At 41.1% G+C, this 22807-nt stretch overlaps 1 protein-coding gene and 1 long non-coding RNA gene across 3 annotated transcripts in view; one reads left to right on the plus strand and one right to left on the minus strand.

Moving 5' to 3' along the window:
* The window catches only part of cwc25 (CWC25 spliceosome associated protein homolog), a 48276-nt gene extending 47084 nt beyond the window's left edge, over nucleotides 1-1192 (minus strand). Inside the window, exon 1 of the mRNA XM_035407206.1 lies at nucleotides 1027-1192. Coding sequence (XP_035263097.1) covers nucleotides 1027-1044 — 18 coding nt within the window. The 5' untranslated portion in view covers nucleotides 1045-1192. The remainder of the gene's footprint in view (nucleotides 1-1026) is intronic.
* Nucleotides 456-19853, plus strand: LOC118221815. Of its 2 annotated transcripts, XR_004764178.1 has the most exons (5): nucleotides 456-754; nucleotides 3575-3919; nucleotides 4159-4242; nucleotides 4349-4390; nucleotides 18167-19853. It is a non-coding gene; the product is annotated as an uncharacterized LOC118221815 (long non-coding RNA). The 2 variants fall into 2 exon arrangements; XR_004764179.1 differs by lacking the exon at nucleotides 4349-4390.
* Nucleotides 19854-22807: the final 2954 nt, after the last annotated feature.

Raw genomic sequence — 22807 nt, forward strand, 5'->3', positions numbered from 1 at the left:
TTCACTAGTGCGCACAAGATGTTTAGGTTACTTCAGAGTTTTACTGACTAAAAAGTGATCCAGTTTAGTCCCAAATTGTCTGTATTTAAACAGCATATGTAGCCAACAGGTTTTCTAATTTTTTTTGTAAGGGGTGCAGCGGCCGCTATATGGTTTGAAACATTCCATGCTAGGATGGCAGTATAAACAGATTGAGCTGGTGATTGACGAGCGTTTTTTTATCGTCACCTTACCCATAGTCGGACAATAGCCCAAACCCAGACAAGCTCCCTTGTCCCGTATGTCCCGTCGTCCTTTTCATTGAAAATTTCGAACAAAATAAATTCTTGCCAAAAAAGTATTTGTCAGGTATTTAGGGAAATTAAACTACCTTTGTGTAAAATTTCATGTCCATCCAAACATAACTGGGCATATTACGAAGTGTTTAATAAACAACACTGTCCGAGAGCATAAAATGGGCCAATTCGGCACTGGGCGACGATATTGGTAGTTTACTCTCTACTCTCGCAGGCTTTTAATGGGGGTGTCCGTCTATTGGAAGGCCAGCCGTGCGGCTAGGCTAACCAGCGACGGTCTTCTAGTTTTCCCACTAGGAGGAAAATAAGGTCATCTGACCTTACAATTCATATATGTATGTTTGTGACAAGTGGTGTTTTGTTTTATTTATCGGGTAAACGGACATAGAACAACACTGGCACGCAGTCTAGGCGTAACTTGGCGATAGTCTGCACAGGACTGGGCGCTACCCTTCACGGTAAGAAGCAGTTAGAACAGGGCTTCCGATATTGTTGGAGCTGAAAGTGTTGCGACGAAAACGGCGATAGAATCACTTTGCAGACACATAAACTCCGAATATAAACAAGTCCGACATTCTTAAATAATAATAATAATACATTTTACAACAACATGTACTAGCCAGCTAGTCGGATAGCGGTGTTGTTTTCTAGCTGGCTAGTTAGACTAACGATACTAACTACTCGCATTCATATTGACAAAATACCGAAGAGTAAATGGACAAACACTTACGAGATCACCACCTCCCATAATGTTGCAGATCTTTTTCACACCCTCCAAAAGATTAATTAGGTTCTGTGTTATTAGTAATATTATTCACGGTAAAAATAAAAAGTCGTGTAAGCCTACGACACAGTTGTGAAGAAAACAGGAAGGTGAAGCCAGCGACAAAGAAAAGGTTACTTCCGTTAACCACCAGAACGGTAAATTTTCACAATAAAAGTCATGCTGCGTTCAGGACAACTCGGAACTCAGAAGTGGCTTGAAACAGTTTAGGACAGTGGTTCTCAACCTCGGTCCTGGGGGCCCACTGTGCATGCTGGTGTTCGTTCCAGCCACAATTGCAATCCCGGAATTGTAACTAGCTATTATTTTTGCTTAATTGCGTGCTTCTCATGTAAGAGGGATAATTTGCCGTCTTAAGCTACCTTGTGTCAGAAATAGCTACGCATGCCATGAAGAATAAAAGCCATATTCACATTGTGCTATAGTGTAGACGATCACTTAAAGAGGTTAAAAAAAACTTTTTAAATAATCAAAATAAAGACTGAGGTAAATCAACAGGTTCCGAATAGGGGACACCTGGCCACTAAATCTAATCATTTGATAGATAACGAAGAATTCAAAAACAAAGAAAATGATAACGAATCAAACCTGTATTGCGCTAATTAGTTTCAGGGAAATATTATGCACTTAAAGCACTTAAACACATGTGTTCAGAAACATAATTAGGAGCCTATTAATTCCCCTCGTTAATTTGATCTGTTAAAAATGTTACCTCTTTTTAAGTGATTGTTTGCAGTCCCTTAAAAACCAATACAATAACACAGTGGGATTTTATTCTTCATGCCATGCTTAGCATTTCCTGACATAATGTGGCTTAAGAGGGTAAATAATTCCTCTTAACATGAAGAACAGCTAATTAAGAAAAATGAACAGCTTGTTAAAATACTGAGATTGCAATTGTGGTTGGAACAAAAACCAGCATACACAGTGGGCCCCCAGGACCGAGGTTGAGAACCACTGGTTTAGGAGACATTGGGTAGCATTTCTTAGGAATACAGCTTCTTAAATTTCTGTGAGGCAAGACAGCCTATATTGTTTATAGTACAGTAACTTGGCATCATTTTGATAGCAATACCTTTAATGGCAGGCCTAGATTTAGACAGTTTGAATGAATGACTTATAGACAGTGCTTTATAAGTGAGAGTAAATTGGCATTTTTGTACGTTGAAAACGTGCTTTTAATGAGATATTATTTATTTTTGCACTGTGTTTGTAATGAATAAGTGACAATAAGAATTTGTATATAAATGTAGGCTATGAGAGACATGCACTGGAGAATATGGAGAATTATTGAAAATCACTACATTTTCATTTCAAGGGAACATTGGTAGGGATGCAGAGGTCATGAATTCAATCCCCACATGAGACATTTATAAATCTGATTAGATGGATCATACAAACTCTTTCTTTTGTTATTTTCTACTTTATTATTTTTTATCTATGGTAAACAGGCTGATTTAATGTGTATTGTGTAATAAAATATTCCTAATGTGTTTCCTTTGATTAAAAGTAACCCCAGTGCGCAAAATGTCGTTGAAAAGCCATTGAAAAAGCGTCAAACTCCAACGTTGAAATCACGTCTGTGGAGGGTTGAAAATGAAAATTGAAAAGACGTCAAAATTGGCTGTAGTTTGGATGTCGCTGAAAAGCCGTTGGAAAAGCGGTCCAACTCCGACGTTAAAATCACGTCTGTGGAGGGTTGAAAATGCAAATTGAAAAGACGTCAAATCTGGCCATTGAAGTTCAACACATTTTCAACGCTGAAAATGGGTCCATCTCCAACATAGAAATCACGTCCATAAAGGTCTGCAATTTCAAAACCTACTTTACATTAATTTGATTGCAAATCAAGTAAGATTATTGAACATTGCAAAAAAAAAAAAAAAAAAAACTAAATATTCTACCCTCCCTGGCTGGCTAGTTTGGCAGATAGCGAACAGTCTTCCCAGTGAACACATAGCCAGTTCAAGTTTAGGCTGTTTAATGACACGTGGGTAAAGCTGTAAAAAGGCATATATTTTCCAAGGCTTAGCCAAAAGAAAATAGTGGTTCAGAGTTCTCTCTCATCTGCTGTCTTGCAAACACTGAACAAACTGAAAAAACTACGGCAAACTCAAAGGACTAAACTTAAACCCAAATAACTATACACAAAACCACCACTAGGTGGCTACAATGCAAACAGTGGGCAGCACACTCCCCGCCTGGTATAATGCTTTATACCACTACACAGTCTCTTTGCTGAGGAGTAGCACAACTTCTGAGACAGGCCTTGCATACACTTTAGGGGTGCCCTGTCTGATGACTTTCACCTCTACCTTCCGGACTTTGTTGTCTTGACTGGGGAGAACCTTAACGATGAGTCCAGTGGGCCATTCGTTTCTCTTGACCTGTACATCTCTTAACAGCACAACATCTCAGACTTGCAGGTTGGTCTGACTGCCACTTTCTCCTTGGTTAGAGAGTAACAAGATATTCTTGTCTCCATCGTCTCCAGAACATATTAGCAAGGCTCTGGACTTGCTTCCATTGTTTGCCGTGGAGGTCTTTGGGTTCTAATTCTCCAGGGGGTTCAGACACTGAGTCCATCTTCTGTGTCAGTAACATCACCGGTGTGAGTACTGCAGGCATCTCAGAATCAGAAGACACAGGGACCAGTGGTCGCGCGTTCATAATACCCATAACTTCAGCCATAAGAGTGGTGAGGACCTTGTGTGAGTGATGAGTAGAGTCCACCTTGAGAAGCATGGCATCGCGGATGCGGCAGGCCACCCCAATCATCCTCTCCCACACTCACCCCATGTGGGGGATTGAAGGTCCAGGTGCAGCTGTGATTTTGAAGGTGAGTTTTCAACTCTGGGTCATCTGTGTTGATCTTGAGTTCTGCACAAGCCCTGATTAAATTTGTGCCACGATCTGACCAAAGTCGTCTGACAGGCCCTCTGATAGCAGTAAACCGCCTGAGTGCGTTGATAAAGCTTGACGTTGTCATAGACTCTATGACTTCAATGTGTACTGCCCTTGTGCTCAAGCATGTGAAAATGACGGCTCAGCGCTTGCTTTCTGCTTGGCCTCCTCTAGTCCTGCGAGAAATAATTGTCCATGGCCCGAAGACATCTAGCCCGACGTGAGTGAATGGAGGATCCAAGGAGAGTCTATCCACAGGTAAGTCTGACATTCTCTGTTCTTCCACTCTTCCTCTCAATTTCTTGCAGGTGATGCACTTGCGTATCACGCTAGACACAAGTCTCTTCCCTCCTGTGATCCACAGCCCAGCTGACCGGACTGCACCTTCAGTGAAATGACGTCCCTGGTGAGCAACCTGTTCATGGTAATGTCTTACCAACAAGGTAGCAATATGGTGGTTCTTTTGAATAATGATAGGATGTTTCTCTTCCCAGGACAGGTCTGCTGCTGCTATGCGGCCTCCAATTCGCACCAAACCATCCTCGCCTATGATGGGGCTCATTTTTGGAAGTGAGCTGTGCTTTGAGACTTGTTCACCCTTGAGGAGACACTCAAGTTCTTCTTTGAAGACTTCCTGCTGTACACATTTGATGACTTGTATTATTGCTTGTGTGCGTTTGTCGGTCTTGCAGCTGTCACTCTCTGCAGCTCTGGTACTGGTAGCCGACTTAGCTCGCTGAATGAGCCTGGCTACAGCTTGGGTTAGCGACTTCCAGCTGGAGAATCATTCAAACTTTTAAGAGCCATGCTGGTTTCCAGTAGCTTTGGCGATGAAGGTGGCAACTTGTGGATGAACCTCTGAATCAGCATCTGGATCCAGGAGGTCAAAGGTCTCAGACTGAGAAATGACTTCTCTCTCAGCTCTTGAAAGGAAAGCTGGGCCTGACAACCAGTTGGTGTGTTTGAGGTGTGCTGTAGGTACAGGTCGAGTTCCATAGTCTGCCGGATTGTTCTCAGTACTGACGTGATGCCACTGTTTGGGGTGAGTAGACTTTCTGATGTGTGTCACTCTGTTCGCCACATAGATGTAGAATCTTCTTGAGGTGTTGTGAATGTAACCTAATACAATCTTACTGTCTGTGTAGAATTTCACAGTGTGAATCTCGATGTCTATTTCGTCTATGATCAGATCTTCCATCTCAACCGCCAAAACAGCTGCACAAAGCTCCAAGCGTCGGAATTGTATGAGCCAGACATGGGGCCAACCTGGACTTTCCCATGACGAAACCTACATGACTGTGTCCCTCAATGTCAACTGTTATCAGGTAGGCCACAGCTGATATAGCCATGGTGGATGCATCTGAAAATATGAGTTCCCTGTGTTGTGTGGAGATCAGAGAAACAGGAACATAAAGTCTTCGGATTTGAAACTGCTCGAGTTCCATCAACGAGTCTTTCCAGTGCTTCCACTGTGCTTTCTTCTCTTCTGGCAGAAGAGTGTCCCATTCCCATTGCTCAGTGGAGAGTTCCCTCACCAGAGTCTTGCCTTGCATAGTGATTGGAGCTACAAACCCCAGGGGGTCGTACAGACTGTTCACAGTGAACAGGATGCCTCTCCTTGTGAACGGCTTCTCCTCTTAGGACAGGTAGAACATAAAGCTGTCCATCTCAAGATTCCAGCTTGAGTCCCAGGCTCATCTGTATAGGCAGTGGATCTACGCCTAGATCTAGGTCCTTGAAGTCTTTAGCACGGTCTTCAAGGGGAAATGCCTCCATGACAGTGCTGCTGTTAGATGCTATTTTATGTAGCTTGATGTTCAATTCAGCTAGCATTTCCCTGGTTCTTCTAGGGACATCAGTGGCTTCTTCTTCACTGGAGAATGAGGCAAGTCCGTCGTCTACATAAAAATTTCGCATGACGAACTGTCTGGCGTCTGCGCCGTAATCCTTCTGTCCCTCCAAGGCTGCTCGGCGCAAGCAGTATATGGCAACCGCTGGGGACGGACTATTGCCAAACACGTGAACTTTCATATGATACTCTGTCACTGGATTGTCAAGGTTGTTCTCGTTGTGCCACAGGAACCGGAGGAAGTCACGATGGTCCTCACAGACAGTGAAGCAATAGAACATCTGTTGCACATCTGTGGTGGGTTCTTTGTGGAAACGAACAAGGACTGCAATGAGGGTGTTGTTCAGATCTGGTCCACTCAGGAGAACATCGTTGAGAGAGACACCTTCATGCTTGGCGCTGGAATCAAACACGACCCTTATCTGACCAGGTTTCTGGGGATGGTAAACACCAAATATGGGTAGGTACTAACACTCCTGTTCTCCCATCAATGGTGGAGCTGGTTCAGCTTGATCCGCATCAAACATCTTCTGCATGAAGTTGGTAAAGTGCTCTCTCATGTCCGGCTTCCTCTCCAGAGTGTGACGCGGGGAAGTGAAACGTTTTGTGGCTTGCTGTCGGTTGTTTGGTAGGTGACACCGAGGGGAACGAAAAGGTAAGGGAGCTACCCAGCTATTTGAATCGTCTTTGTAGACTTCTCTGTCCATAGTCTGGAGAAAGATTTCATCTTCGATGGATAAGGCTAGCTGATCAGCATGATGTGTTCTCTGAAACACTCTGCTGCCAAAGTCATCCCTCTCTTCCACCTGGATGGATGTCTCCGTGGAACTCTGAAGACCGTCGTAAAGTGTTGAGCTGTCAAACTTCTCTTTGACTCATAAGACATTAGTGCATTGACTAAGGAAGGATGCTTGTCCATTCTGAAGAACATTGGTTCTGTAGACGCTGATGTTAGTTAGCTTATGGGCTCCTCCCAAGCACACCTCGCCGACAATAACCCACCCAAGGTCGAGACGTTAGGCATAGGGTGCATCGTGGGGTCCATTATACTGCTCCCGAACTTTATGCACACACAGGATGTCTCTGCCGAGGAGGAGTAGAATGGAAGCATCTGGGTCAACTGCTGGGATTTTGTCCACCACTGGCTTGAGATGAGGGTAGTGACGAGCAATCTCGGGAGAGGGAATTTCTGACCTGTCGTCAGGCATCCTGTTGCACTCGATGAGCGTGGGAAGAGGCAGTTGCATTTTGCCATCCATTGACTCCACGACAAAGTTGCTGGCACGTCGCCCTGCTGTCTCCGTGACTCCTGAACATGTTTTCAGGGTGTATGGCACTGCACCCACTCTGATATTGAAGAGGTCAAAGAAGTCTGCTTTTGCTAGAGAGCGATTACTTTGTTCGTCAAGAACAGCATAAATCTTGACCAATTTCTCTCTATGACCAGCAGGGTAGATTCTGACCAGGCATATTTTCGAACATGATCTGGAGTTGGCTGCATCCTCACAGACCTCAGTGCATTTTGATGTTACTGCTGAAGTGTTGTTCTATTGTTGCTCCCCACCATGATCTTTGTTGGTATCAGACCTCTCAGTTTTCCATGGGGGTGGTCCCGGATGTAGTGCAGAAGAATGTCTGTTGCTGTTACACTCCTTACAATGTACTGCCATGTTACAATCCTTGGCAAGATGACGAATGGAAGCGCAACATCTATAACAGATACGCTTGTCTTTGAGATAAGCCTTTCTCTCTTCTAAGGGTTTGCTCCTGAAGCTGCGGCATTTCCTCAAAGGATGAGGTTTATTGTGTAGTGGACACTGTTTGTCTGGTTCCTCAAGCTTCTTCTCTGATGAGGAGCCTTGACCGGCTTTAGACTCTGATGAGACCTCAGTCTTCCTAACAGATACAGGCATTCTGTAGCTCTGCTTCATAGGTTTCTCTGCTTTGAGATTACTTGTACCTCCGTTGGTGACGCAGACGAAACTGGGATTGTTGCGAGTTTGTGCTTCGTCACATGTAAACCTCACAAAGAAAGAAAATGGTGGGTATGAGACACGATGGTCTTTCTTAACCCTCTGGGGTCTAAGGGTAAAATGAGGCACACTGGTGATTGTGCGATGCTCTGACATTTGTGTAAATTTCATCAACTTTATATAGTGATTCCAAAGTGTTTCATATCTTTGTTTTCAGCACAAACTCAGCTACAACAATATGGCAGCAGTAAGTAGGTCATAATAATGTGTGGATTGTAAACTGCTCTAAAAACACACAAACTGTAAACAGTAGTTTTGAACATGCACAGGAATGTTGTAATAAAACACACTAAACAATTGTGAATAAGACTTTTGGTCACTGAAATGTGTTCTTCAAGGTCTTGGGTATCAAAAGATGACAAAATATTTTAGCAAATCCAATGAGAAATATAAAATAAATTCCTAAAAGTTAGTGTTGTGACTACTATTTTTCAACACCAGGTGAGAATGGGAGGGCAAATGGCCTTTCTGTAATGAATATGCATTGGGTAGGAATACCTGCCAGCTAAGTAGGCTATTCACACCTGGCCGCATGCCTCCCCACCACTAAGACAAAGACTCAGTGAGCCATTTAGAAGACAGAAACAAAGACAACTTTTGATTTTAGAACATTTATTGAAGTAAACTGCATGGAAGATGAGATGAGACTGGTGTACTCTTGCAACGTCTGCCTGGCCTCTTAGCTAGTGGTGAACTAGGCCGTGTTTCCTGATCAACATCTCTGCAAATATAATAAAAACAAAATTGTTAGGAAATGTGAAATCAAATCAAACTTTATTTATATAGCACATTTCCTTCAACAGGTGAAAATTAAATGTGCTTTACAAAAAAGGGACAAACCACTAACTAATGAAAACAAAATTTATGAAATGTGACATCATATACAAACAAAGAACCAAACAAACACAACCAGACGCAGAGAGGTAGCCTATAATAAGTTAAGCTAAGTGGTTATTTTATTGCTATTTCCCGAACTTACTTAGAGTATGCTAATATCGATTGTGCAAGGACATCAGTTTTAGAATCCTAGCCACGCCACTACACGCCAGGCATGAGCTATTTATTACGAATATGATCGAAAAACATACAGTCTACCTGATACTTCTAACACAACCAGACGCAGAGAGCCTAGCCTATAATTTTGAGATGCAATAGTTCGAATCGTTTGTAGTGTGGGAATTTACAAACGCGCACATTGCTGGATATTCCTACAAACACACAGATACGTTGCAATACAGTACACATATTTACCAATATGATCATAAGAAATATACTTAGGCATGAAGTTGATCCTCAGCTGGATCAGTTCGCTGTTCGAAATGACACCGCTCTTCATCAGTGTCGGCTTCCGGACGGACCATTTTCCAAAATTAAACGAAATGTTCACCTCAAAAGAAGTGAATTAGGCGACACTCTGTGACATTCTATCCCGCTTTCGCAGACTTGGCATTTCTCACATGGATCTCGCATCGCCCCTCCTTTAGTCTCCTTCTATGGAGAGTAATTATAATGTTGTTAACATGTGAATGCGATTTGGGCGGACTTCCTGCTGAGCGAAATTCAAATAGTAATGAGTAAAGTTTAGTGAAGCATACATGATCTAATTAATCAAATTTGGAACATTTAAAACAATTTATATTATTTGCCAATGGGCACATTGGAAAGTCGCGATTCTAAGGTTTCTGTCAATGTTTTTGTTGCGTCTGTATGATAACAGCACGTGAAGTTAATCCTCCAAATAGAAACGAAAGTTAATTTCATCTTGTCGAGCTCCGCCGGCGGAGCTCTCGACCCCAGAGGGTTAAACCTTGACCCGGTGGTAACCTATTTCTCTTGAAGATTGAACGGGAGCTTTGTTAAGATGGGACTGACGCCATGTGCTGTGTCAAGATGTGATAGACCGGTCAGGTATCCATTCATTTTTGCTGCCTCCAGCTCTAATAAAAGGTCGCCCAACTCTCTTCGTTTTTGGTTGTCTCTGTTTGAGATCCGTGGGAAGTCTTCAACCTTTTTCAGCAGTGCGTGCTGTATAACCTCAGGGGCTCCAAAGTAATCTTCCAGTCTCTGCCACACCATGTTAAGGCCTGCGGTTGCGTTATGGATGTAGGCTGCTCTTATTCTCTTGGCTTGCTCAGCTGACACCGGTCCTAACCATTTTGAGAGTAATTCGAGTTCTTCTCAAGGTGTCAGGTTCAAGTCTCTGGTTGAGCTAAGAAAGGATGCCTTCCAGGCCCAGTAATTTTCTGGGCGATCATCAAATTTCAGTAGACCAGAGCTGACCATCTCTCGTCGTATCAGGTACTTAGCTAGGTCTGACGTGCCGGTAGGATCATATGAAGCAGAATTGGGTGTGGAGAAATAACGCTGTAGATGATGAAATTCATCTCTACTTGAGTGTCTCACTTTGCATGGTTCATCTCTCCAACTCCTAGACTCTTTCTTGGGGCTTACAGCACGACTGTGTTGTGGTAATATCTTACCTGTAGCCTGAGTTTGTGTACGGGATCGGGGAGGTAATTCTTTGAACCCAAGGTCATTGTCTTCACTCCGTTGGCATTCATCAGGCCTTGCATAGCATCTTGCTGCTTCATCGTCGTCCATAGTTGGCTGGCGCCTTGATGAAGAGGTAGGTTCTGGTGGGGCTGCGTGGTGGAGTGAGGTTTGACCATAGTTTACCTCTGAGTGTTGCTGTACATACTCAATGGTGTGTTGAATTGGGCTGAGTGACACCATCATAGTGTCTAGCCAACGTCGTTGAGGTTCTCCGCTTTCCTCTTGGGCGGATGCCTCCCAAGCCTGAGCCTCAGCTAGTGCTACAGCGGCTGCTTTTTGTGGCTATAGAACATGCAAGTCTGCCTGTAGCTCAAGTTTCTTCTTAAGCTGTTCTGCTTTCTTTCTTGCAGCTTCCATTTCTGGCTCCAATTCCATTACCGCTTGTTGTTTTAACAGATCTGCCTCCTTTTGTGCATAGGAAAACTGGACCCGTGCAGCTAATGCTTTAGCACGTGCTCTGGCAGCAGCAGTGCTGGATGAAGAGGACCGGCTTGAATGTGTAGAACTGGAGCATTGCGACCTGGTCTCCAAAGTCTCATCTATGGCGTTTCCCTCTTTAGAAATCTGCATGATGAGGAACAGTCAAATGTGCTTGAAATGGTGGTTGCTGCAGAATCAGTGATGTGCTGGTGTTCCACTCTTTTCTGGAAAGCCCGCTGTGAAGTACACCTTTTTACTATTCTGCCCTCCCTAGGTGTAACTGGCTGGCTAGTTTGGCAGACAGCGAACAGTCTTCCCAGTGAACACATAGCCGGTTAAATTTTAGGCTGTTTAATGACATGTGGGTAAAGCTGTAAAAAGGCATATATTTTCCAAGGCTTAGCCAAAAGAAAATAGTGGTTCAGAGTTCTCTCTCATCTGCTGTCTTGCAAACACTGAACAAACTGAAAGAACTACGACAAGCTCAAAGGACTAAACTTAAACCCAAATAGCGCCACATGTGAATTCAGTCTAACTACACCAGCTACTGATGTACTATGAACATGCTTCACCCACACATCAGGAAAAACACATAAAAACTTAAATTGTACATTTCATGAAGCTGTAATGTGAGGTGGATAGCCATACAAGTTGACATTACCACCAGATGGAACATAATGAAAGAAAATATTTTCCGATAGAGAGTTTATTAACAATTTTGCAGACCTCCATAGGCAACAGTGATAGTATATCAATTATCCTGATCATTATCCGCAGTCCCATTTTCAAGCTCAAGTCCATTATTATCCTGTTCATTAGTTGCAGTACCATTTCCATGCTCAAGTCCTTCTTTATCCGCAATCAGATCGTTTCTGAGGGATTTTTAAAATATTTATTAATCTCGATAAAGTTCATAAATATGAATATAGTGGACTTGTAGAATTAGAAGAAGCTTAAATTGAGTACATTGATTTATGTTTCTGGGTTCTTAAAACATTGTTGAGTTTTAGTGCTGGAGAAGAGACTGCAGCAACAGGCTAAAATCAGTTGAAATAAAGGCCTGGACAGGCTGACGCGATTCCAACACAATTTAGCCGTCAATGGACGACTGTTGTTTACTGGGCTCTCTTCCAATAAACAATTAATATCTATCAACTATATGAGAAGTTAAACACTTTTATTTAGATAATTTTGAGAAAAATAAATGAGAAAACACAGTATAGCTTCTAGACAAATTATAACCACAAATTAAAGCCGCAAGCGGCGTTGGGAGGGGTCCAAGCATTGGCACTATTGCGCCCCCTATGGAGCGATTTTAAAATGGCTTTGTACTCATGATCATATATCTTCACCCAACATATCTACTGAATATCATGATAAGCAATGGATTGGAATATGTGTCTGACGTAGTAAAATATTGATGACTTATGGCCAATTTTGTGCTAAGAGACACTGGCGGATGACTTAGTTGCGTCGCCATGGATGTGTCCTGGCCGCTTCCCGTAAAGGTATTTACTATGTTGTAACACTTAGATGGCATGTTGTAACACTTAGATGGCCCGGTGTGTATGCACAGCTGCAGCGCTTCCATGGCGCAACTAAAAAAGGCGTCACACTAGTGTTGTCACGATACCAAAATTTTGACTTTGATACCGATGCCAGGTTTAGCATCATGATAATTGATACTGAAACAATACTGATTCAATACTCGGTACCTAACGATACTGAAATTACCTTAATTGATCAGAAACGTAATGTCCAGAAGGGTTGACCTCATTTTCGAATTCACGGTTTATTAAAAACCTGGTTTATTAACAACCTTTAAGTTGAAGCCTGTTCAGCATATCAATAAGCATAGGCCTATAGTGTTACAACACTAAACCATAGAAAATTATATGAAATATATTTCAAAAATTAAACAATTGCAAAGTAAATTATCTTTAAACAGGTCTTTCACTTTTAAATAAATCTAAAAACAGCATATTTCAATAGCAATACAGCATCTTCCTATAATAAAATATTTACAAATTAGAACACCTATTGCTACTGAAGTCAACTGAGTCTAAGCTTGCGCTGTATCAACCACGAAGAATGCACAAGCGCAGGTCACCTCACTTGCCAACCTTAGTTGCTACTGCCATGTAGCGAAGATTCGGACAAATTACACTTTTCATCCTCTCAATCAGTAATGTGGGAGACAGTTGCCTGGCGTTTACATTTGACACAAAACTACCGAACGTCGGAAAATTCTAATAGCGAACCGTTTCTTTTTATTAAATTTGATTTTAAGTCCCGAAAAAGTGCTGAAGTTTCGGTATACCGTGCAACAGTACGTCAGGCACATATTCCAATCCATTGCTCAGCTTAGCAGAGAATGCACATTTCAGAGCGCCTCAGAGACAGATAGAATAATAACACATAAATACACATTTCAAATAATAAATACGACATTGAGAAAAAACGAAACAAAAGACGAGATATCAAGTCGCGACCTACGCACAGAGCAGCCTACCGTTTTATTTATGTAAACACTGGCATACAAGAAAATTTTCGGTTACGCTGACCTATAAAACGCTATTCCAAAAGCGAAATCAGACATGTTATACATCGTTAGAAAGCTTATACTCTCACCTACTGAATAAATTAGATGTCAATCAAGCCAAATTGCACTAAAAAGGGCGACAACGCCGTAAGCAACAGGTGTGGTATTACGCACAGCTATTTTTGAAGATAGCCCAGGCGTCACAAAAGCGCGTAGCCTATATTTCACAAACGGATTGTCCAAGACAATATATGACCACTCATTTGCAAAAGGGACATCTCTACGCGTAAAACCAGTGGTAAGATTGTATATTTATTCAATGTGTAGTCCCAGATATTGAATGTAGAATGACATGGCATAATTTAAAAAAAACTTTGTCTCGTTTATTTCGTTATTCAGTGAGCAGCGTTTTCACTGCTGTATTGGCATATTTTAGGGCTAACGTCGGGTTTATCTTGTTGCTACGGAATAATACATTACATTACAGGCATTTGGCAGACTCTCTTACCCAGAACGACATACAAAAAAGTGTATAACCATAACCAGGAATAAGTGTGTCGAAAACTCTAGAGAGAAATACCGTTCCAAGTGCAGGGAACAACCGCATAGTTCAACTTGGACCCAGTAGGTTAAACTGATTAACGCTAACACAAACAAGAACAGCAACAACGCAGTCTATGCAAAAATTCAAGCAATAGTTAAGACGAGTGCATTAAGTCACCTACGAAACAGCTACCTAGTTACAACACTAAGCTTACAGTCAATTGAGAGATTAAATTGCGATTGCGATTAAAGATACGATTACTCTCAGCATAATGACGGATTCAAAGACGAAACAAACTCACCCGATATTGTCTTCAAATGGATCCATGCCAAAGAAAAGTAATGATTCATCCTCTCAAAGCTTTACCGTACCGTATTATTTATTTAGACATTGGCAGAGTACAGCATAAATTGCGTCTTTTGTTTATATTCAATATTAGAAATTGCAGCGAGAAACTGCAGCTGTAGACACAAGAAAGTTTGTTATATTGTGGTAGCAACGGAACGAAGCGGACTATGTATTACCGTCATTGTTTCATTATACCAGCGTGTTTTAGCGCGTTTGTACAGAAACTCAGAACCTATCAATAAAATGGTTTAGCTATTTCTCAGCATAATGACAGATTTAAAGACTAATCAAACTCACCCGATACTGTCTTCAAATGGATCCATGCCAAAGAAAAGTAATTATTCATCCTCTCAAAAAGCTTTTACTAACAAACTCTTGGTAGCCTAGCATGCACTCTGGCTGGCACTATCTTCTATTGCTTCCCCGACGTTCAGACCCTCCCCTCGCTGATAAAAACTAGACTCTACGGTGTCGGATTACTTGCGTCGCCATGGATGTCGCTTGCCGTAAAGAAGTTTACTAGATGTCGTAACGCTTAGATTTGGAGCTCCAGCTCTTCCGCACCCCAACTAATAAAAAAGTCCAAATGGCGTGCAAAGAATATGGCGGACATAGGTGGTGCCAATGGCAAAGTTGTAGAGCACATTCAGATGCATCGGCCGATGAAGTTTCGTGTTGATATAACTAGTGTGGGAGTTATGGCCTTTTACGCATTACCCTTTGTTATATCGCCACCATCTGGCCGACATAGGTGATTTTTAGTGCCTGAGTAGTGGGGGGCCATAGAAACCCACCTGTCAAATTTGGTTGCTCTAGGACTTATGGTTGCTGAGCCTCAGACACTTTTAGCAGAGAAAAATAAGAATAATAATAATAATAATCCTAACAAATACAATAGGGTTCCACCAGCTTCGCTGCTTGGACCCCTAATAATAATAATAATCCGAACAGATACAATAGGGTTCCACCAGCTTCGCTGCTTGGACCCCTAAAAACAATAGGGTTCCACCAGCTTCGCTGCTTGGACCCCTAATAATGATGAACAAAAATATAACGAGCAGATCTTATTAAATTTCACAAAGTATCAATACAAAGGATTCATTTTAAACTATTCACAAGATTGACTTTAAAAAAATGTTATATCTAAAAGATTTAATACAAAATAATATTCTTTTATTGGCAGCTGGTATATATATATATATATATATATATATATATTCACATTTTAAAAATAAATAAATAAATAAATAAATATATATATATATTCATCTATGAGGGGCCAAACAGGAAATATTTAATGAAGTCTGATATATATATACATCATTTTTGATATATATATACATTGAACTGTGATATATATACATCATTTCTTGATATATATACATCAAAACCGATATATATATACATTGTTTTTGATATTTATACATCAAAACCGATATATATATCATTTCTGATATATATATACATTGAAAACAATATATATACATAATTTCTGATATATATACATTGAAACCGATATGTATATATATCATTCAGAACAGGCATATATTTGGGCATCCCATTGGGTCTTTATTAAGATATAATCAGTGCAATCCAAATTAATTTTTAATTGGATTGAGACTGAAAATTATAATATTACATTCTGTAAGAATTTTGATGTGAATATAACAAGTGAGACAGTGAAATGTCGCTAGCTCTCCGATTTTAGTACAGGCACATATTTGGTCTGCTTCTTATGGGTCTTCCTGGGGTTTTCCCGGGTTTGTTAATGTGAGCCGTGCTGTTTCTGAACGAACTTCGCTTTTAATTTCAGCTACTATATGCTTTGTGGTGAACGTGCTTCACCCTTATCTTTTAATGGTACGCAATGGCTGACAGAGCCAGAGAACTTGTCCAAACACTTTTAGACAGTGACACATTTATCGAAACACTTGCAAACGCATGTTCGCACCACTTTGGGACCGTGTGTCTACGGCTTGAAGTACTGAAGGGTTTGTTTTGGGAGTCCAGTGTCTCCGATAAAGCTGAATTTTCCGACTTAGTGCGTGCTGCCTCAACTCTCAAGGATCACTTTCTCCTCCCTCTTTCCTCTCTTGCTCTCCTCTCCACACTCGTTAGCTATTTTTGTGTGCATCCATACGAGGCTAGCAGTAGCAAGACAGCTGTTAGACTGTAAAGCTAATTGCAGTTTTAAAGACATTTCTGTTATGAGTCGATGTAACTGATTGTTGTCTGTCACCTACTAATCATAGGCTACGTGCATAGAATTGTATTTGTTCATAGTTAGTTTCAGTGTAGCGGTACCCAGCAACTTTGTTGAGAAAGTGTATCATTTATTAACCATAATACTAATACTTTAACGTCTGACTTGTCACCACATGCTACATTATGTGTACAGAGATGTATTGTGCTATACTGCGGCAGGATGCTATCCCATATTACAACCAAAGTGTCAGGGAGGGGCGCGGGAATGGACCCAAGCGCAGAGTGCAGGGAAAAAACACGAAACTCCAAAATTAGGCAAAACAAAGACTTTACTTAAGATGGGGAACAAAGGGAACAGAAAGCCTCGCAGGGCGGCTATTACAAACAAAGAAAAAACTCCAAAAAACGCGGGAAAACAAAAATACAAAAATCCCAAAAAACATAAAGAACAGAGCAGGCAAGAAACAGGCAACAGGCAACGAGCAGGCAAGGAACAGGCCACAGGCAACAGGCAACGGGTAGGCAGGGAACAGACAAGAAGCAAGCATAGAGCAAGCAGGAAACAGGCAACAAGCAAGCAAGGATCCAGCACCTGAGTCAGGGAAAAGGGAGACTTAAATAGACCTGACGCGGACGAGACACAGGAGGGCACAATGAACAATCAGGCCACAGAGAGGGAAGGGAACACGAGACAATAAGCAACTAATAATGGAATAATTGGAAACAATAAAGCAATTAAACAAGACACAAAGCAGAGGTGCCGCCATCTGGCGGCCCAACCAGGAATAACAAGGGGAAGACACAGAACCCTGACACAAAGTGCTTAATTTTCAGAATTATTGGTCATTAAAACTTATATGTTTGTATGGATTGTGTTTCCTCTCTCATACTGATGGAATGATCCACTAACAAAGTCAAATAGAGACATCTGAATTCATAAGTGCCGAGGGTCAATTCCCTCTAAATAATTTTAAGTGTTGTGGTTGATAAAGGCTGATCTCTAGTTATTCCGGGCTCAGTATTCAGAGTGCTGTGCCACTAACAGGCTAACTGAGGGTGACCCCTAAAAGGTGATCCTTGAATACAGAAGGGTAATTAGATTTGAAATAATCCAATAAATTAATTTTAAATTGAGTAACTCAACTAAATACTATCAACTAGGGGTGTAACGATACAGTCAACTCACGATTCAGTTCGATAGGCAATTCAGGGCTCACGGTTCGTTACACTCACAATATATTCAACAAAGTAAGACTGAAAACAAACTAAGATCTCACAGTTCTTATTTATTCCTCCTTAGGCATTTACAAAAAATCTGTTTTCAAACCATTTCTTTTTTCTTGCAGTTTTTCCCTTATTCTGCAGACTCCAGTGCAAAATGCAAAAATAAAATCTCAAAATCTCTTAACTTGTGCTTAAAGTTGTGCTTTTTTTAAATTAAAAAAGCAGATCCCTACCTTCTTGAAACTAAAAGGAAAAATAAGAATAAATCAGAATGTCCTTAATGTGTAAACAATGTCCTCATTAAGATGAGGGGCAAATGTCTGAACTTTTGTTGAAAAGCCATTACCAAACTACAAAACACCTGAGTTGGCCAGGCCACAAAACCCAGTTTAAATGTTTTCACAGGAACTCATCTATATTTTTGGCCTAGAACAATTACATGTTTTTTTTTTGTTTTTTTTCAGGCAGCGGTTGAGACATCTGACATCTGACAGTTCCAGACATCTGGATCCAGAGTTGGCGACTTGCTCAGAGTGACTGGCATCCTGAACCAAAAGGGCAACCACAGCATTTTTCAGCGCCATGCAATAACCTCTGGTCAACGCCTAGTTGGTCAGGGGTTTATCCTACAGCAAGATAATGACCCAGAACATACCTCCAGGCTATGTCAGAACTACCTTAGAAGAAAAGAACAAGACGGTAGGCTTCAAATCATGGAATGGCCAGCACAGTCTCCGGACTTATACCCCATCGAGCTGGCTTGGGTTGAACTGGAGAGAAGGGTGAAAGCAAAGTAACCTACAAGTGCAATGCATTTGTGGGAACTTCTGCAATAGTGTTGGGAAGATCTTTCCGAACAATATTTGACATTGTAGACTGAATGCCACAAGTGTGTTTTGTGATTTGAACCCGGGTCTGTCACTCATCCAAAAAGTTCGAAAAGCAAACTTGCTACCGAGTGAGCTATGAAGTCCATTATTTTTCCATTTTGTGTGTGTATCCGATGTTTTTCTTGGGTGATGTACCTAAATGTACAATGGGGAGACTTAGTCTTTGTGGGCCTGGAGCATGTATGATGATGTAATCAGGCAGGATGAAGAAGGAAAAAATGCAAAATCCCTAAGCTTGGAGCTTTATTGTGTGGACATGTGAAGTTGTTTGTGAATTCTCTTGAAATGGGGTCAGAAGGTAGAGAAATTAATGTTTTAAAGGGCTGAGTGTCTGTGGTCATTGTGGTTATTTCTTTAGGGAACCCTGAAAAGTGCCAAATTCTCTGTGCTATATAGGTATGGGCCATGCCACCCCACCCAGCCGTAACATGGCAGGATGGCATACCTACCATTCCAATTATAGGGGAAAACATGGCAAAACCTAACATAGTAGAATGTAGGGATGTATCCGAATCCGAATACGGTATTATATATACGGTACGGAATTCTGGAAAGCACAAATAATGCGATGGAAACAGATATTTCTTCTACCCGAAGTTGCTCGTTATTATTCGGTTTTGGGGGAAAAAAAGTAAGCTCCATGTCGAGTTCTCATAGCCTCTATCTAACGTTACATGGGCAGAGAGGGAGAGGGGGGGCGGCACCAGTTACGCGTGGCTGCTAGCTGTATCTGGAACTCCGGCACATAGCAGCTGCAGTAGGCTATATGCCTATCGTTATTAGACTACTGCAGCTGCTTAGTGCACAAAGTTAGCTAGCTAAAGAGATCGGATTCATTTAAGCCGCATTTCCACCCGAAGTACCCAGAACTTTTATTCCCAGGAACTACTATTCAAGGAACTAAAAGGTTCCTTCAGCCCATTGTTGTCTGTGTTTCTACCGCGGTCTAAAGACCCGCGAAGATTAGGCAAATTAGTCCACTGACGCGGTCAGAGCCGCTTCTCTTATTGTGGGCTTAATTTTCTTGTAATCTTGTTTTAATTTTTTAAGCTTCTCCTGGCACTGTTTCCCGGTGTGAACAATGTTCAGCTCACTTAACTTGCAGGAGATATTCACGTACACCTTATCATTGCGGGTCACTGTTTCCAATTCCCGCTGGATTTCGTCCTCAGCATAAATACTCAATAAGGCCTGGACTTCGTTGTCGGTCCATCTGTCAAATGATTTCTTCTGTAACTCCATATTGATGTGTCAAAGCACAATGAACAAAAAACAAACTGGTTTGCGGCTGCAGATTTTTTAAAATGGCGGTTGAAATAAAATGCTGCGAGTACTCGACCAATCAGAAATGTTCAGCGCTGCAAGCCCCACCCCAAAGTTCCTGTACTTTTGGAAAGTACTACCCCCCGAGCAGGGGGGTAAAATAATGTCCCCTGAACTTAATTTAGACCCTGGTCCCTGCGGTGTAAACGCATTGAGTTTCTCAAAAGGTACCTACTTCCTAGGGAAAGTTCGTATGGTGGAAACGGGGCTACATTCACACCTCAGTAACCCGCCCAGTTCCTGCTCTGTCTTATCTCCAGGCTATGTTGGCCGAGCGCTTTGAAGCTTTCTATGGCTGGGAATGGCCAAATGGTGAATTACATGTCTGACAATATTTTTGTCATCAAATAAATTATACAGTCTATTTTGTTTCAGGTTCTCACACCATGTTTTATTTTGATGGGGTTCACCCTCCCCAAAAAACGGTACTCTCTAATGAACTTTCTAAATAAAAAACATTCATTGAAATTGTAGCTAGTAAGCGATTATTTGTGAATGTAATTTATCACTGAAAGAGGAAGAATGGACTTACTCAAAAGCCCTTCTGGGCAGCATTGCAGTGCCCAGTAAACATACTGAGTGTTTCCTTGTTGGTGCCTATGAGATCTGCAGATCAATATAAATATATTGAATATTGAGGAATAAATAAGATTTGTTAATTAATTTAATAAATTAACAGTTTTGTAAAACGCTGACTTCTGCTGCTTTTTCAGTTTTTTGTGATTTTCAACAAATCTGCCCTGACTGCTTGCTTTGTGACTTTAGCCAATATCTTCCATGACAAACACTGCGCCTTAATTATTGATAAATAGTTAACCAACTTGATTGTCTATATTGATAGTGGAGCTGGAGAGATGGCTAGTGTGCATGATACTTCACAAAATGAAAGATGAACAACAATCAAAGTTCGGATTGTTTAAATCTCTGGAAAAATGAAGCAATTTCAGCTAATATTACAATGGAGCTTGTTGTAGTTATCAGCATTAACTAGCAGCAGTTCAGTTGTTTTCGTACATTTACATTCAGTCTTCACCTCAAATTAAAGCATGGCAACTCAGCAGGAAACTAAAACTCATAACTGAATCCCTTCCTGGCCATAGCATATTTTCCCAATTTCTGCCGTCAGTGATGAAAATATATAAATTTAGCAAATCTCCAAAGTTAGTCTAGCTAATACGTAGCTAAGGTACAACAGTTGATTAGCTTTATTTAAGCACTGACTAAAAGTGCTTAAATAATAAATAATACATCTTAAGTCCATAATAAATTGACAGGTTTCGCTCTTCTATTCTTATAAAACATTTCAGTGGAAACGTTTGTATTCAGATCACATTTATAGCCAACTTTCATGTTAGCAATTGCAATCTTCGCCACCAGTATCCACTATTTTCTTGGAAAATTTCCATGAACATTGTGGACTGCCTTGTTGCATTATGGGATATAGTACCCCATGAAGTGTGCTCTGTCTGCATACTGGAAATTGTGGCAGATATAGTATGCAAGCAAACACATTCTACATTCTGAAAGAAACACACATGCATGGATTCAATAATTTTTCCTTTACCAGTAATGATGAATAAATGAAAGTGTGTCATATTTTTAAATTGAAGTAGAATATTATGTAATTTCCCGCAAGCTTCCCTGCCTGTTGAGAAACACACTCGCACATTGACATGACCTATTTTACATTGGTAGCATCCAAGAGCATTACCAAACAGTTGCTTCTCTTTTGGGTCATTTGAATTTTGTAATTACTGAAATTCTGGGGACATGCATTACTCTAAATTTCTAGCCAGTGTCTGCAAAATACTGTATGTATTTTTAGTAGGCCAATGCAATGCGTAACATGCAAATAAATTAAATAATAATAATAAATAATTGTCCTCCACCAGGGTTTGACAGATGTGCACGGTAACCAGAGACAGCAACTCTACCACGACAGCGGCAGCAACAGCTACAACAACAACAACAGCAACAGTGCCGCTGTACAAAATAAACCGAGTGCATCTTACCACTCCGTGCCTGTGTGCTTCTGTCAGACATATCACAAAGAATATCAAGGAATTTTTTCCCTCTAGGCAGCTTTCTCATCCAGTGTGCTCTACTTGTGTTGTGTGTGGTGCACTGATTCAGACGTGGCCCTAGATCTCAAATCGGGATGAATCTGATGAATGTGTTCAGTTGTTTTAAATGAAGGATTCTGTTCTGGGCTTGCTGCTTAATCCCTGAAATGGCATTTAATTTCCTTGACCTTGTCAAAACTTAATTTTACTAAGTTTTGGGGGTAAATACAAGAGAATGTTCTACAGTTAAATAACCTGATGAAATTAAAAGATAGTTAACTGCTTTCAGTCTCATTAAATTCAGTTCTTTCTATCAAAGTCATTATTGCAGGCATTCCATTTCGCTTCACTATGCAGTTGCTCATGAGCCTCCATTTATGACTGAGCAATGCTGTTCAGCCCTTGCTGTGCTCTAAACTCCTTCTCTGCCAAGGTGGAAGGTGTTAGGACCCAGCTTCTTCCCGTGGAATCAAAGTCAGGACGATGCAGGAACTCACTAAGACAACAAACACTTCACTGTAGAAAGTAAAAGTTTATTGTAAATCACTGGCCAGTGGGAAGGTCACTGAAACCCAACACAAGTTTGCGGTACAATAACTCACCCCACACTGGTCTTCTAGCTTGGTTTAAATACCCTCTGGGGCCTTGACTGGGTACGCATGTCCATCCTATCTGCGAGGGCCTATCTCTTTGTTCCCTAATGACGTCTGTTTTGTACATAAACAATATATGTCCTTAATGTTGCCTGATACCATATGGCATCACTACTTGCAGAGAGGATAAACACTCCAAACCCATCAAAGGCTGCCTTATAGACACTACAATTGCC

This window comes from Anguilla anguilla, chromosome 2 (assembly GCF_013347855.1).
Source record: "Anguilla anguilla isolate fAngAng1 chromosome 2, fAngAng1.pri, whole genome shotgun sequence".
Classification (NCBI taxonomy): domain Eukaryota; kingdom Metazoa; phylum Chordata; class Actinopteri; order Anguilliformes; family Anguillidae; genus Anguilla; species Anguilla anguilla.